The following is a 16,697-nucleotide window of genomic DNA, read 5'->3' on the forward strand; positions in this document are numbered from 1 at the left end:
TTCTTTATAGAGCTACTCTGACTTTTTTTTCTTTGTGTCATGTTACGGTTTGTGGTGAATAGGTCACTACACAGTGGAACCTATGGTTTATTAGTAAACACTGACAAGGAGATGTGGCTGTTCCGGGGGGTGTCACAGTAGATTGAAGGCTGGAAGAGATAAGAAAATAAGGTGGGTATTAAGAGAAAAGATAATGAATAGGGAGTGTCAGAATGCCAGCATCATTTGCCTCAAATGCCACTTGTTACCTGCTTCTCTTTTATTCTCTCTAAGGACATGGTCAAAGTGTCAATGTGAATAAAGTAGTTATCTTGAAAGGTGTATTAGGGCCAGGTGCAGTGGCTCAAGCCTGTCCCAGCACTTTGGGTGGCTGAGGTAGGCAGATCACATGAGGTCAGGAGTTTGAGACCATCCTGGCTAACATGGTAAAACCCCGTTTCTACTAAAAATATAAAAAATTAGCTGGGCATTGTGGCATACACCTTAATCCCAGCTACTTGGGAGACTGAGGCAGGAGATTCGCCCAAACCCAGGAGGCAGAGGTTGCAGTGAGCTGAGATCGTGCCATTGCACTCCCGCTTGGGCATAAGAATAAAACTGTCTCCAAAAAAAAAAAAAGTATATTAGATGCTGCTGGGTGCCATGACTTGTGCCTGTAATCCTAGTGCTTTGAGAGGCCAAGGTGAGAGATCACACCTAAGTTGGAGATCAGCCTGGGCAACATAGTGACACCTTATCTCTACAAAAAGAAAAAAAAAATTAGCCACATGTGGTGGTGTACTTGTAGTCCTAGCTATGTGGGAAGCTGAGGCAGGAGGATCCATTGAGCCCATGAATTTGAGGTTGCAATGAGCTATAATCACACTACTGCACACTAGTCCAGGTGACAAAGTGAAACCCTGTCTCTTTAAGAAAAAGAAGTTTTTGTGGGAGGGCATTTTATTTTAACATCATTTGGTGGGATGTGGGTGACATTAAGGATTTTTTTTTTTTTTTTGAGACGAAATTTCACTCTGTTGCCCAGGCTGGAGTGCAATGGCGTGATCTTGGCTCACTGCAACATCTGCCTCCTGGGTTCAAGCAGTTCTCCTGCCTCAGCCTCCAGAGTAGCTGGGGTTACAGACACAGACGCCTGCTACCATGCCTGGCTAGTTTTTTTTTTTTTTTTTTTTTTTTGTTACGGAGTTTCGCTTTTGTTGCCTAGTCTAGAGTGCAATGGCGCGATCTCGGCTCACCACAACCTCTGTAATATACATTATGTATATAAGCATATGTACATACATATATATGTATATTGTGTATATACATACATATATATATATATATTTTTTGGAGATGGAGTTTAGCTCTTGTTGCCTAGGCTGGAGTGCAGTGGCGTGATCTTGGCTCACCGCAACCTCCACCTTCCGGGTTCAAGCAGTTCTCCTGCCTCAGCCTCCAGAGTAGCTGGGATTACAGACAATTGCCCCCATGCCCGGCTAAATTTTGTATTTTTACTCCACAAGCTCCGCCTCCCGGATTCAAGCGATTCTCCTGCCTCAGTCTCCCCAGTAGCTGGGGTTACAGACACGTGCCACCATGCCTGGCTAATTTTTGTGTTTTTAGTAGAGACAGGGCTTCTCCATTTTGGCCAGGCTAGTCTTGAACTCCTGACCTTAGGTGATCCACCCGCATCAGCCTCGCAAAGTGCTGGGATTACAGGCGTGAGCCACGTTGCCTGGCCATGGATTTTTTTTTTTTTGAGACGGAGTCTCGCTCTGTCACCCAGGCTGGAGTGCAGTGGCCGGATCTCAGCTCACTGCAAGCTCCGCCTCCCGGGTTCACGCCATTCTCCTGCCTCAGCCTCCCGAGTAGCTGGAACTACAGGCGCCCACCACCTCGCCCGGCTAGTTTTTTGTATTTTTTAGTAGAGACGGGGTTTCACCGTGTTAACCAGGATGGTCTCGATCTCCTGACCTCGTGATCCGCCCGTCTCGGCCTCCCAAAGTGCTGGGATTACAGGCTTGAGCCACCGCGCCCGGCCTTTTTTTTTTTTTTGAGACGGAGTCTCGCTTTGTCGCCCAGGCTGGAGTGCAGTGGCCGGATCTCAGCTCACTGCAAGCTCCGCCTCCCGGGTTTACGCCATTCTCCTGCCTCAGCCTCCCGAGTAGCTGGGACCACAGGCGCCGCCACCTCGCCCGGCTAGTTTTTTGTATTTTTAGTAGAGACGGGGTTTCACCGTGTTAGCCAGGATGGTCTCGATCTCCTGACCTCGTGATCCGCCCGTCTCGGCCTCCCAAAGTGCTGGGATTGCAGGCGTGAGCCACCGCGCCCGGCGGATTTTTAAAGAAGAGGCAAAAGCATAACCTTTTCTACATTCCTGTAGTGTGTGATTATATATATATATATAAAATATACGTGTGTTATATATACACATATATTTTGGAGACGGAGTTTAGCTCTTGTTGCCCAGGCTGGAGTGCAATGGCATGATCTTGGCTCACCGCAACCTCTGCCTCCTGGGTTCAAGCGATTCTCCTGCCTTAGCCTCCCGAGTAGCTGGGATTGCAGGCTTGTGCCACCACGGCCAGCTAAGTTTTGTATTTTTAGTAGAGATGGGGTTTCTTCATGTTGGTCAGGCTGGTCTCAAGCTCCTGACCTCAGGTGATCTGCCCGCTTCGGCCTCCCAAAGTGCTGGGATTACCATTGTGAGCCACTGTGCCCGGCCTGTAGTGTATAATTATAAAAGGCAGGTCCTTTGTAAGAAACAGATAAGCAAAGAAAGGGCATTGTCTTATAAGGACACAGGAGCCAAGAACCCTAACATGGAAATATATTTGACCCAGAAAGGGACATGAATTAGTCTTAGGAATCTTTTTTCTACTTTTGTCTGCATACTTGCTTCCATTCTTTTTTTCTGCAGATTTACTGTGCTACTTGTTCCAACAATGAGTAGCTAACTTTTTAAGTGTTTACTATGTGCCACATACTGTGCTAAATGTTTTTTGCCAGTTATTTCATTTAAGCATCCTATCACATCTATGAGGTGGATGTTATTCTCATTTTACGGGTAAGGATACTATAGTTTTAAGAGAAACAGATGTTTTATGAGAGTCTGGGATGTGATTAAGCTCTTAACCACTATGTTACCTCTTAACCACCATGTTGCCTCCTCTGATGAAAGATGACGATAGCTCAGCTCCTGATATTTTCCGTCTCCTGTCTCAAAAGCGAGTAAATTCAGTCCCAATCTCATGTTCCTTTAAGAAACAATAAAACAAAAACCCAACTTTGGTTTGGCTTGGATGAGGTACCTAACTCTGGACCATTTTGCTGTGGTGAGACAATAAGGTCAAGTTACTCAGACAGAGGAAGAACTCTGTGGACTGGAGATAGTTCACTTCTCAGGGAAGGGGGATTATGACCTGGCAGTACCCTGACAGATACTGAGCAGTAAAGGTTCAGAAAAGTAAAGGAGCATTTTCAGAAAAGTAAATTGGTGCTATATAGAATGAACTTGAAAGGGAAGGTTAGAGATGGACTTAGGATGCTACTACTATAAAGATGTGGGAATAGAAAGGGAGTAGAAAAGAAGGGAGCATTTTGAAGGATGAAATGACAGAAATGGATATTAGGTAAAGGGAAGGGAATAATCAAAGATGATTCTTAGATATCAAGGTGCTCACTCATTAATGGTGATACCATTAAAAAATATTAGAGCAGTTGTAGTAGAGGAAGGAGAGCAAGTGAAGAGTAAAGAAAGACCTATTTTGGGCATGTTGGTTTTAATGCTGCTAAGATTTTTGTATTGGAGCCCAGGCGTGGTGGCTCATGCCTGTAATCCCAGCACTTTGGGAGGCCGAGGCGGGCGGATCACCTGAGGTTGGGAGTTTGAGACCAACCTGACCAACATGGAGAAACCCTGTCTCTACTAAAAATACAAAATTAGCCAGGTGTGGTGGCACATGCCTGTAGTCCCAGCTACTTGGGAGGCTGAGGCAGGAGAATCGCTTGAACCTGGGAGGCGGACGTTGTGGTGAGCCGAGATCGCGCCCTTGCACTCCAGCCTGAATAACAAGAGTGAAACTCCATCTCAAAAAAAAGAAAAAAAGATTTTTGTATTGGAAATTTAGGATACAGTTACAGAGTGAAGTCAGAGTTGAAGCTGCATAGAGGGAAAACTGGGAACCACATGCCTTTTTTTTTTGTAGAGAGGAGAAATGTTTACATTTGGGAGAGTAAGAGAACTGATTACCAAGGATTGATAGTGAACTGTCAGGAAAACTCCTAAAAAGTATAGTCGCCACAGAGACAGCCACAGAGACAACTAGGTGTTCAGGAAAGAAAAGTTGATAGTAACGGTGCTGCCAGGAATGCTGAAGGGCTAAGAAAAGTTTTTGAAACAGCCAATACAGCTTCTTCGTTTGGGTAGAACCCTGGTTATAGGGCATGGAAGACAGTAGAGGATTTGATTTTTTTTTTTTTTTTTTTTGAGGCGGAGTCTTCACTCTGTCGCCCAGGCTGGAGTGCAGTGGCACCATCTCGGCTCACTGCAAGCTCCGCCTCCCGGGTTTGCGCCATTCTCCTGCCTCAGCCTCCCGAGTAGCTGGGACTACAGGTGCCCGCCACCGCGCCCGGCTAATTTTTTTATTTTAGTAGAGACGGGGTTTCACCGTGTTAGCCAGGATGGTCTCGATCTCCTGACCTCGTGATCCGCCCGCCTTGGCCTCCCAAAGTGCAGGGATTACAGGCGTTAGCAACCGCGCCCGGCCGAGGATTTGATTGTTCTGTGGAAAATATAAGGAAAGAGAAAAATGAAAGGAAATGAGGTTGAGGAAAGTTTGGTTTTTAAGGGAAGTTCTTTGTAGATAGACATTCATTATTTAGAAAAAGCACCCTGTCTCCCAAAATAGAAATTAAACACACTTTCTCATGACTTTTTTTGTATTTATGTATTTAGAGACAGGGTCTCGCTCTTTGCCCACACTGGAATCAGTGGTGTGAGTCTAGCTCACTGCAACGTCGAACTCTGGGACTCAAGGAATCTTCTCACTTCAGTCTCCTGAGTAGCTAGGACTGTAGGCACGTACCACTATGTCCCGCTAATTTAAAAATTTTTGGTAAAGACAAGGTCTTATTATGTTGCCCAGGCTGGTCTCGAACACCTGGTTTCAAGAGATCCTTCTGTGTTGTCCTCCTAAAGTGTTGGGATTTCAGGCGTGAGCCACCATGCCCGACCTATTTTTTATTTAGCGAGCATTTATTCTGAATTACTACAGGCTGAAGTGACTTACTAGAAATTTTATCTACTGATATAATTTTGATGAGGTACAGAGGAATTTTTTTTTTTTTTTTTTTTTTTGAGACGGAGTCTTGCTCTGTCGCCCAGGCTGGGGTGCAGTGGCCGGATCTCAGCTCACTGCAAGCTCCACCTCCCGGGTTTACGCCATTCTCCTGCCTCAGCCTCCTGAGTAGCTGGGACTACAGGCGCCCGCCACCTCGCCCGGCTAGTTTTTTGTATTTTTTAGTAGAGACGAGGTTTCACCGTGTTAGCCAGGATGGTCTCGATCTCCTGACCTCGTGATCCACCCGTCTCGGCCTCCCAAAGTGCTGGGATTACAGGCTTGAGCCACCGCGCCCGGCCGGTACAGAGGAATTTTAAAAAATTAATTTTTTTTCGAGACAGTCTGGCTCCCTCACCTAGGTTGGAGTGCAGTGGTGTGATCTCGGCTCACTGCAACCTCTGCCTCCTGGGTTCCAGTGATTCTTGTGCTTCAGCCTCGTCAATAGCTGGGATTACAGACATGTGCCACGATGCTTGGCTAGTTTTTGTATTTTTAGTAGAAACTGGGTTTTACAATGTTGCTCAGGCCGGTCTCGAACTCCTGGGCTCTAGCAGTCCCTCCTGCCTTGGCCTCCCAAAGTGCTAAGATTACAGGTGTGAATGACCATTCCTGGGCAGAGAGGACATTTTAGATTTTAAATATTCTAGTTTGCTTTTTTTTTTTGAGATGGAGTCTTACTCTGTGGCCCAGGCTGGAGTGCAGTGGTGTGATCTTTGCTCACTGCAACCTCCACCTCCCAGGTTCAAGCGATTCTCCTGCCTCAGCCTCCCGAGTAGCTGAGACTACAGGCACACCCCACCACTCCTGGCTAATTTTTTTTTTTTTTTTAGACAGGGTCTCTGTCTTCCAGGCTGGAGTGCAGTGGCACAATCTCAGCTCACTGCAACCTCTGCCTTCTGGGTCCAAGCGATTCTTCTGCCTCAGCCTCCTGAGTAGCTGGGATTACGGGTACCCAGTGAATTTTTTTGTTTTTGTTTTTGTTTGTTTTGGGATGGAGTTTCGCTCTTGTTGCCCAGGCTGGAGTATAATGGCGCAATCTTGGCTCACCACAACCTCCGCCTCCCAGGTTCAAGCTATTCTCCTGCCTCAGCCTCCGGAGTAGCTGGGATTACAGGCATGCACCACCACATCTGGCTGATTTTGTATAGTAGATATGGGGTTTCCCCATGTTGGTCAGACTGGTCTCGAACTCCCGACCTCAGATGATCTGCCTGCCTCGGCCTCCCAAAGTCCTGGGATTATAGGCATGAACCCCCATGCCTGGCCCTACTCCTAGCTAATTTTTGTATTTTTAGTAGCGATGGGATTTCACCATATTGGCCAGGCTGGTCTTGAACACCTGACCTCAGGTGATCCACCTGCCTGGGCCTCTCAAAGTGCTGGGAGTACAGGCATGAGCCACCGCGCCCAGTCCTACTCCTGGCTAATTTTTGTATTTTTAGTAGAAATGGGGTTTTTACCATGTTGGCCAGGCTGGTCTCGAACTCCTGATCTCAGGTAATCCTCCTGCCTTGGCCTCCCAAAGTGCTGGGATTACAGGCATGAGCTGTCCCGCCTGACCCCTTCATTCTTTTATTTTAATTCTCTGCTGATTTGGAGGTCATATGCTCTGTTTCTTTTCTTTTAGTGATTGCACTTAAAAGTTCTAACATGCATACTTAATGTTTTTCTGAGTCTTAATATCTGTACTCCTTTTCAACAAAGCGAAGGTCCTTGGGATGCCTTGATTCCCTTTGTTCTTTTTCCCTTGCACAATCTGTGTTATTGTTGTATTGTTGTCTTTATTATTCTACTGTTTTGTTTAGTTTTTTTTTTTTTAAGATAGGGTCTCACTGTGTTGCTCAGGCTGGTCTGAAACTCTTGGGCTCATGTGATCCTCTCACTTTAGCCTTCTGATTAGCTGGAATTACTCCATTTTTTTTTTTTTTTTGTGATGGAGTCTCACTGTTGCCCAGACTGGAGTGCAGTGGTGTGATCTTGGCTCTCTGCAACCTCCGCCTTTTCATGTTCAAGTGATTCTCATGGGTTCAAGTGATTCTCATGCCTCAGCGTTTCGAATAGCTGGGACTACAGGCACATGCCACCACGTCCGGCTAATTTTTATATTTTTAGTAGGGATGGGTTTTCACCATATTGGCCAGTCTGTTCTTGAACTCCTGACCTCAGGTGATTCTCCCTCTTCGGCCTCCCAAAGTGCTGGTATTACAGGCTTGAGCCACTGTGTGTCTTACTTTGAATCTTTTAAATAATAATGTGTTTACAAAAAAAAAGTTATTTATAATTAGGCTTAATATTACTGATGTTTTTGTTCAACCTAGCCTTTTATTTTCCTTGTTTATGGGTTCATTTTTTTTCTTTTGAAGGTTTTGATATTTTTTCTCAGGGTCTGAGGCTAGTAAGTAATAAGTAAGAAAGCTATGTTAGTCTTTTTGTGTCTATGAATTTCATTATTTTGCTCTGTCGGGAGCTAGTTTGAATCCTTTGATAATAGCTATTTTCCTATAACTAAAGATTTTATTCTAGTTTGTCTTCTGGTGTCTGTTGGTTGATAAACAGTCTTTTGAGTTTGTTTATCCTGTTTGAGACTTGGTCTGCTTTTTCATTCTGAGGACTCAGTGTCCTTCCATTTTTTTATGTTCTACTCTATCTCTTCAAATACTGTAACCTTCTCATTAACTATTTTCCTAGAACTTTTAGGTATATGTTTGAGATTTTCATTCTGTTTTTCGTGTCTTTTAATTTGTTTTTCGTGTTTTCTATCTTATCTTTTTTTTTTTTTTTTGAGATGGAGTCTCACTTTGTTGCCCAGGTTAGAGTGCTGTGGCGCGATCTTGGCTCACTGCAAGCTCCGCCTCCCGGGTTCACGCCATTCTCCTGCCTCAGCCTCCAGAGTAGTTGGGACTACAGGCGCCCGTCACTACGCCTGGCTAATTTTTTGTATTTTTAGTAGAGACGAGGGTTTCTCTGTGTTAGCCAGGATGGTTTCGATCTCCTGACTTCGTGATCCGCCCACCTCAGCCTCCCAAAGTGCTGGGATTACAGGCGTGAGCCACCATGCCCGGCCTTTCTATCTTATCTTTGCATTATGGATAATATCTTTAACTCTGTCTTCAGATTTATGCTTATTTTTAATTCAATGAATTAATTTTTTTCTGAGTAAATTATTTCTAGAATTTTTGTGTGATTTTATTTTTCAATTTGTCTCTTTTTTCAGGGTATCTTGCTTTATTGTTTGAAGAATTATATTCGGTTTTTTTATTTGAACATTTAAAACATACTTATTGTAAAGATTCTCAGATTTTGGAATTCTTTCATTTGTTAACTCTGGTGATAGACGTCTTCATATATTGTGCAATTTTTGACTGCAAGCTAATCTTCAGGTGGAGTTGTCTTTCTTGGGATTGCTGTTCCTCTACCATGAGTTGTGAAGATGTCACTGTGGGGTTTTTGCCTTTGCTCTCTGTCTTTTAAGAATTGTATTTGGCTGACCAGATTATAATGGTTTCTAAAGTCAGGAGGTTATTCTTTTTTTTTTTTTTTTTTTGAGACGGAGTCTCGCTTTGTCACCCAGGCTGGAGTGCAGTGGCGCAATCTTGGCTCACTGCAACCTGCACCTCCTGGATTCAAGCAATTCTCCTATGTCAGCCTCCCCAGTAGCTGGGATTACAGGTGCCTGCCACCATGTCTGGCGAATGTTTTGTATTTTTAGTAGAGATGGGGTTTCACTGTGTTTCCATCTCCTGACCTCGTGATCCGCCTGCCTTGGCCTCCCAAAGTGCTGGGATTATAGGCGTGAGTCACTGTGCCCGGCCAGTTAGTTTTTTACTTAAAAGCAAAAGACATTTTGAAGCTTTTATGACAGCTCTCTTAAGTCATTAGGGAGTATGCTTTTTCTTTCTTCCTACTGTATCATCCTTAGTGCATAGTTTTCATATTCAGGGTTCTCCCATGGTCAAAGCACAGCAGCTGGAACTGCAGTCATTGTGACTACAAAATAAGTTCCAGGCAGAAAGAAGGGGAGAAAGGGGAGAGAGTAAGGTTCAAGTGTGCTTCTCTAACTGAGTTGTACTCTTTTTTTTTTTTTTTTTTTTTTTTTTTTTTTTAAGAGAGAGTGTTGCTCTATTACCCAGGCTGGAGCACGGTGGCTGCGATCCTCTGCCTCCCGGGTTCTCCTGCCTTAGCTTCCCGAGTCGCTGGGATTACAGGCATGTGCCGCCACGCCTGGCTAATTTTTGTATTTTTAGTAGAGATGGGGTTTCGTCATGTTGGCCAGGCTGGTCTCGAACTCATGTCCTCAGGTGATCTGCCTGCCTTGGCCTCCCAAAATGCTGGGATTACAGGCGTGAGCCACCGCGCCTGGCCCTGAGTTGTACTCTTAAATTAATTCTTGAGGCTCCGCTCAACAATTTATGTTTAATTTTACTGGCTCTTAATTGTTATGGAGCCTGCAAAATGCGGTCATAAAGTTAGACCCATTGATAAACTGGTTAAAGTGAGAGTTTTGTTAGTAGGGAAGAAGGAGAAAATGGACTGGGATTGATAGCTGCAGAATCTGTTACAGTTTGCCTAATGGGGTTCATTGCTCCAGGCCAGTCTCTTAAGTTTTTTTCTTGACTTGAATTTCTGCATCCTTTAGATAATGGATTTTGGGCCCCATACCTTCTCTCAGCATCCCCTTGGATTTCTAGAATGACTCGTCTACTCATGTCTGGAGCAAGCATCTAATTTCTGTGCAGCTTCTCTAGTCTTAGTAGTCCAGGGCATGTTTTTCTAGAGTCTCTTCCTGTTATGACATGGGCCCTTATCAGCTCTTGTCCTTGTGTAGGGAACCCAGTTAGAGCTTTTCTCCGTATCTTTAGTCTGTGTTGCTGTCATAGTCAGTCCTACCCTCTAAAGTATTGTTTCTGATAGCTTCGTTAACTGCCTCAGCTTCAATTAATACTGATTCCTTTAGCTGTTTGTTTTTGAGACAGGGTCTTGCCGTTACCCAGGCTAGAGTGCAGTGATGCTATCTCAGCTCACTGCAAGATTCAAGCGATTCTTCTGCCTTAGCCTCCTGAGGCATTACAGATGGGCACCACCAAGCCCAGCTAATTTTTGTATTTTTAGTAGAGATGGGGTTTTGCATGTTGTCCAGGCTGGTCTCGAACTTCTGACCTCAAGTGATTTGCCTGACTCGGCCTCCCAAAGTTCTGGGATTACAGACGTGAGCTATCGTGCCCGGCCTCATTTAGCTTTAAAATTCTTTTTTATTTCTGACACCTGGAGATTTACCTTTATTCACATAATTAAAAATTATGTGAAAACAATTAAAAATTGTTTTCAGATTTATTTTTGATTTATTTGTTTATTTATTTTTTTGAGATGGAGTCTTGCTCTGTCACTCAGGCTGGAGTGCAGTGGTGTGATTTAGCTCACTGCAACCTCTGCCTCCTGGATTCAGGGGTTCAAGTGATTCTCCTGCCTTAGCCTCCTGAGTAGCTGGGATTGCAGGTGCGTGCCACCACGCCCACAGATTTTTGTATTTTTAGTAGAGATGGGGTATTACCACGTTGGTCAGGCTGGTCTCGAACTTCTGACCTCATGATCTGCCTGCCTGAGCCTCCCAAAGTGCTGGGATTATAGGTGTGAGCCACAGTGCCCGGCCAACTTATCTTTGATTTCTAATTGCAAGAAGCCACGGTGAGTACCGAAAAGTACTCAGATTGTATCTTTTTTTTTTTTACATAATACAAATAACTTTTTTATTTCTGTACAAGCTTTTTAGCCTGTACACTTTAAATAGAATGTCTTTAAAGTTGAACATTTACTAAATTTTTTTTCGTTACTGCTGACTCATAATCTAGTATTTGATTTTAAACTCAGCATAATATCCTAAGTTCCTATAGCTTTCAAAGAGGTGGTTTTCAAAAATTAACAGATTTGGTGCTTACCATCATAGATAACACAGCCACTTTTACTAGATTGTTTCTTGAATTCCTTTTCCTTTTAATGTGAGAAAAGCCTAGCATAAGGGCAGGAATGACGTAGGTGCTTAATACTTGTTTGTATTCTTTTCTAACCTGCCTACAAAACTAGTAAGAGAGTTGAAAACGTAGATATACTTTGATAAATTGCCTAGCATATGGTGTATCTGTTTATTCTGTTTTTGTGTTTAGACTTTTTTTTTTTTTTTTTAAATCTAATGGTTTCTCTCTCTCTCTCTCTTTTTTTTTTTTAAGGCAGAGTCTCGCTCTGTTGCCCAGGCTAAAGTACAGTGGTGTGATCTCAGCCCACTGCAACCTCTGCTTCCCGGGTTCAAGCGATTCTCCTGCCTCAGCCTCCCAAGTAGGTGGGATTACAGGCACGCACCACCATGCCTGGGCAATTTTTGTATTTTTAGTAGAGACGGGGTTTCACCATGTTGGCCAGGCTGGTCTCGAACTCCTGACCTCAGGTCATCCTCCCACCTCAACCTCCCAGGTAGCTGGGACTACAGGTACACACCACCATGCCTGTCTAATTTCTGAATTTTTTGTATAGATGGGGTCTCACTATGTTGCTAGGCTGGTCTTGATCTCCTGGGTTCAAGGGATCCTCCAGTCTTGGCCTCCCAAAGTACTGGGACTACGGGCATGAGCTACTGTTCCTGGTTTTTGCTAATTTTGAAGACAAAAGTATACAGCAGTGTTATTACTTTCTGGTGTTAATTTTTCTTTTTTTCTCTGTAATTAATATTTGTCCGTATTTCAACTTTCCTCGTGTTTTTTTTTTTTTTTTTTTTCTAAGGCTATAAGACTAAATCTTTGTATATCTTCTCACTGCTTTTTTTTTGTTTGTTTGAGATGGAGTTTTGCTCTTGTCACCCAGACTGGAGTATAGTGGAGGTAATCTCAGCTCACTGCAACCTCCACCTCCTGGGTTCAAGCAATTCTCCTGCCTCAGCCTCCTGAGTACCAAGGATTACAGGCGCCAACACGTCCGGCTAGTTTTTGTATTTTTAGTTGAGAGGGAGTTTCACCATGTTGGCCAGGCTGGTGTCGAACTCCTGACCTTAGGTGATCCACCTGCCTCGGCCTCCCAAAGTGCTAGGATTACAGGTGTGAGCCACCACGCCTGGCCTCTCTCATTGCTTGCTTAAATAATCTGCGTGGTTATTGTATTAGGTAGTTTATAGATTCACTTTTCCTTTCCTTCCTTTTATCATCTTTCCTGTTTATTTTCTTCTTCCTCTTCTTTCCCTCTCCTCTTTTTCCGCTCTTTGATTTTATTCTTCTCACTTGTTCCTTACCCCTTCCTCCTCCCTCTTTCCTCTCTCCTCTTTTACTTTCCCTTGTCTTACTTTCCTCCCCCTTCCTTTCCTTTTTAAACCAGGGACCTTCTTCTGGGTACCATCTGCTTGCTCCCATCTGGACTGTTTGCTCTTTAGGTTTGCTATATAGATAGTGGAACATCCCTTCACCATTATCTTGGCATTTTCTTCTTGTTTATATTGGATTCCCTGTTTTTTAGCCCCCTACTCCCCTGTTTCTTTATATTTAAGAAGGCACATCTTCTGGCAGCTTCATAGGAAAAGGCACATGGGAAATAAATTAGGGTTTGCATGGTTAATAAAACGGGATTGCTATCTTACTTGATTGTTTGACAGAATACATAGAATTCTTGGTTGGAAATCATTTTCTTTCAGAATTTGAAGGTATTTCTCTACTGCCTTTTAGCTGTTAGTGTTACTGTTAGCAAGTCCAAAGCAGTTCTACTTTCTTTTTTTTTTTTTTTTTTTTTTTTTGAGATGGAGTCTCACTCTGTCACCCAGGCTGGAGTGCAGTGGTGCGATCTCTGCTCCCTACAACCTCTGTGTCCCGGGTTCAAGAGATTTTCCTGCCTCAGCCTCCCTAGTAGCTGCGACTACAGGCGTGTGACACTACGCCTAGCTCAGTTTTGTTTTGTTTTTTTTTTTTAGATGGAGTCCCGCTCTTTTGCCCAGGCTGGAGTGCAGTGGTGCGATCTCGGCTCACTGCAACCTCCACCTCCCAGGTTCAAGCAGTTCTCCTGCCTCAGCCTCCTGAGTAGCTGGGATTACAGGCGCCCGCCACCACACCCAGCTAATTTTTGTATTTTTAGTAGAGATGGGGTTTCACCATGTTGGTCAGGCTGGTCTCAAACCCCTGACCTCGTGATCCACCCACCTCGGCCTCCAAAGTGCTGGGATTACAGGCATGAGCCACCGCGCCCGGCCAGTTTTGTATTTTTAGTAGAGATGGGGGTTTCGCCATATTGGCCAGGGTGGTCTCAAACTCCTGGCCTCAGGTAATCCACCTGCTTCGGCCTCCTAAAAGTGTTGGGATACAGACGTGAGTCACTGCACCCGGCTGCAATTCTGATTTCTTTTTCTTTTTCTTTTTTTTTTTTTTTTTTGAGACAGGGTCTCTCTCTGTCACCCAGGCTGAAGTGCAATGGCATGATCTTGGCTCACTGTAAACTCTGCCTCCTGGGTTCAAGTGATTCTCTTGCCTCAGCCTCCCGAGTAGCTGAGATTACAGGCGTGTGCCACCATGCCTGGCTAATTTGTATTTTTGGTAGAGATGGGGTTTCACCATGTTGGCCAGGCTGGTTTTGAACTCCTGAACACAAGTGATCCACCCGCCTCAGCCTCCCACAGTTTTGGAATTACAGGCATGAGCCACTGCACCTGGCCTATTCTGATTTCTTTTTAATTGTTTGTGTATGGTAGTTCTGTCTGGATTTAGTATTTTTTTCTTTAACCTGGTTATTCTGATATTCACGATGGTGTGCTTTCTTTTACACATTGTACTAGGTACACAGTGATCCTTTTGATTTGTTAGCTCACGTTTCGGAATGTGAGTTTAGGTCAGAGAGAAAGTTTGTGAATTATTCCTTTGAAAATTTCCTCCATTCTGTTTTGCCTTTTCTGTATTTTTAAAAAATTTTGGATGTTGGACTTTTCTAATTTGATCCTATAATTTTTGTATTTTCTGTTTCAGTTGTATAGCTCTTTTTACTCTACTTTCTGAGGTGATTCCCCACTTTCTCTTCCAACTCTTTACTTAAAAATTTTTTTGTTTGTTTGAGACAGCATCTTGACAGTGTAGCCCAGGCTGATCTTGACAAAGGTGATTCTCTGGGTCGGGCGCGGTGGCTCACGCCTGTAATCCCAGCACTTTAGGAGGCTGAGGCGGGCGGATCATGAGGTCAGGGGATCGAGACCAGCCTGGCTAACACGGTGAAACCCTGTCTGTACTAAAAATACAAAAAACTAGCCGGGCGTGGTAGCAGGTGCCTGTAGTCCCAGCTACTAGGGAGGCTGAGGCAGGAGAATGGCGTGAACCCGGGAGGTGGAGCTTGCAGTGAGCCGAGATCGCACCACTGCACTCCAGCCTGGGCAACAGAGCGAAACTCCGTCTCAAAAAAAAAAAAATAAATAAATAAAAAGAAAGTGATTCTCTCAGTCTTCCCTAGTGTTGGGATTATAGGTGTGCTACTACTCCTGGCACTCCTTCACTTAATTTTTTTTTTTTTTTTTTTTTTTGAGACGGAGTCTTGCTCTGCCTCCAGGCTAGAGTGTAGTGATGCGATCTCAGCTCACTGCAGCCCCCGCCTGCCGGGTTCAAGCGATTCCCCTACCTCAGCCTGCCAGGTAGCTGGGATTACAGGCACGTGCCACCATGCCCGGCTAATTTTTTTTTTTTGGTATTTTAATAGAGACCATGTTGACCAAGATGGTCTCGATCTCCTGACCTCATGATCTGCCTGCCTCGGCCTCCCAAAGTGCTGGGACTACAGGCGTGGGCCACCGGGCTCGGCCCCTTCACTTAAATTTTTCAAGTCTGTTATACTAATTTCTTTCTTTCTTCTTTTTTCTTTCTTTTCTTTCTTTTTTTTTTGAGACAGAGTGTTGCTGTGTTGCCCAGGCTAAGGTGCATTGGTGTGATCTCGGCACACTGCAACCCCCACCTCCTGGGTTCAAGCGATTCTCAGTCCTCAGCCTCCCTAGTAGCTGCGATTACAGGCGCACGCCACCATGCCCAGCTAATTTTGTATTTTTAGTAGAGACTGGGTTTCACCATGTTGGTCAGGCTGGTCTTGAACTCCTGACCTCAGGTGATCCACCCACCTTGGCTTCCCAAAGTGCTGGGATTACAGGTGTGAGCCACCGCACCTGGCCATACTTTTTAATTTCTAAGGACTCTTTATGCTCTCTGGCTGCTCCTTATTTTTGTAATCTTCTGTTCAAGTTTCTTGGATACAGTTTATTTTCATTTAAATTTAATTTAATTTTATTTTTTTGAGACAAGAGTCTTGCCTGTCACCCAGACTGCAGTGCAGTTGTATGATACTGGCTCACTACAGCCCCCGCCTCCTGGGTTCAAGCAATTCTCCCACCTCAGCCTCCTCAGTAGCTGGGATTACAGGCACCTGCCACCACGCCTGGGTAATTTTTGTATTTTTAGTAGAGACTGGGTTTTGCCATGTTGGCCATGCTGGTGTGAAACTCCTGACCTCAGGTGATCCACCCTCCTCAACCTCCCAAAGTGCTGGGATTACAGGCATGACTCGCAATGCCTAGCTGATACTTTAATTGGAGGTTTTTGTTTTGTTTCAGTTACGAAATTTTCTTCTGCTCCTTGAAGTCTTCTTTTGTATTGTTTTGGCCTGTCTTTCGTGTTAGTGACTTTATGTAAAAATCTGGTGATTCTCAGCCATTGATTTAAATTTAAGACTTTTTTTTTTTTTTTTTTTTTTTTTTTGAGAGGGAGTTTTGCTCTTGTTGCCCAGGCTGGCATGATCTCGGGTTGCTGCAACCTCCGCCTCCCAGGTTCAAGTGATTCTCCTGCCTCAGCCTCCCGAGTAGCGGGGATTACAGGCATGCACCACCATGCCCGGCTAATTTTGTATTTTTAGTAGAAACGGGATTTCTCCACGTTGGTCAGGCTGGTCTCGAACTCCCGACCTCAGGTGATCCACCCGCCTTGGTCTCCCAAAGTGCTGGGATTACAGGTGTGAGCCACTGGGCCTGGCCTTTTTTTTTTTTTTTTTTTTTTGACATGCAGTCTTGCTCTGTTGCCTAGGCTGGAGTACAGTGGTGCAATCTCGGCTCACTGCACAACCTTCGCCTCCTGGGTTCAAGCAATTCTCCTGCCTCTGCCTTCTGAGTAGCTGGGACTACAGGCATGCGCCACCACACCTGACTAATTTTTGTATTTTTAGTAGAGACGGGGTTTCACCATGTTGGCCAGGCTGGTCTCAAACGCTTGACCTGACCTCAGGTGATCCGCCTGCCTCGGCCTCCCATAGTGCTGGGATTACAGGCGTGAGACATTGTGCCCAGCCTCAAATTTAAGACAAATTCCTAATGAGTGGATTGAAAGTTCTGTG

General features: G+C 44.6%; 1 protein-coding gene across 50 annotated transcripts in view; it reads left to right on the forward strand.

Annotated features, from left to right (window-relative positions):
* Positions 1–16,697, forward strand: part of LOC101866062 (protein AF-10) — a 228,512-nt gene that overhangs the window by 18,556 nt on the left and 193,259 nt on the right. For 7 of the 50 annotated variants that reach the window (XM_074001160.1, XM_065520402.1, XM_065520401.1 and 4 more), the window contains one exon: positions 11,546–11,651. The exons of the other annotated variants lie outside the window; for them this stretch is intronic. In XM_074001160.1, the coding sequence (XP_073857261.1) occupies positions 11,546–11,651 (106 nt within the window). The remainder of the gene's footprint in view (positions 1–11,545; positions 11,652–16,697) is intronic. 50 annotated transcript variants of the gene reach the window in all.

The sequence above is a fragment of the Macaca fascicularis genome, chromosome 9 (assembly GCF_037993035.2).
Source record: "Macaca fascicularis isolate 582-1 chromosome 9, T2T-MFA8v1.1".
Lineage (NCBI taxonomy): Eukaryota > Metazoa > Chordata > Mammalia > Primates > Cercopithecidae > Macaca > Macaca fascicularis.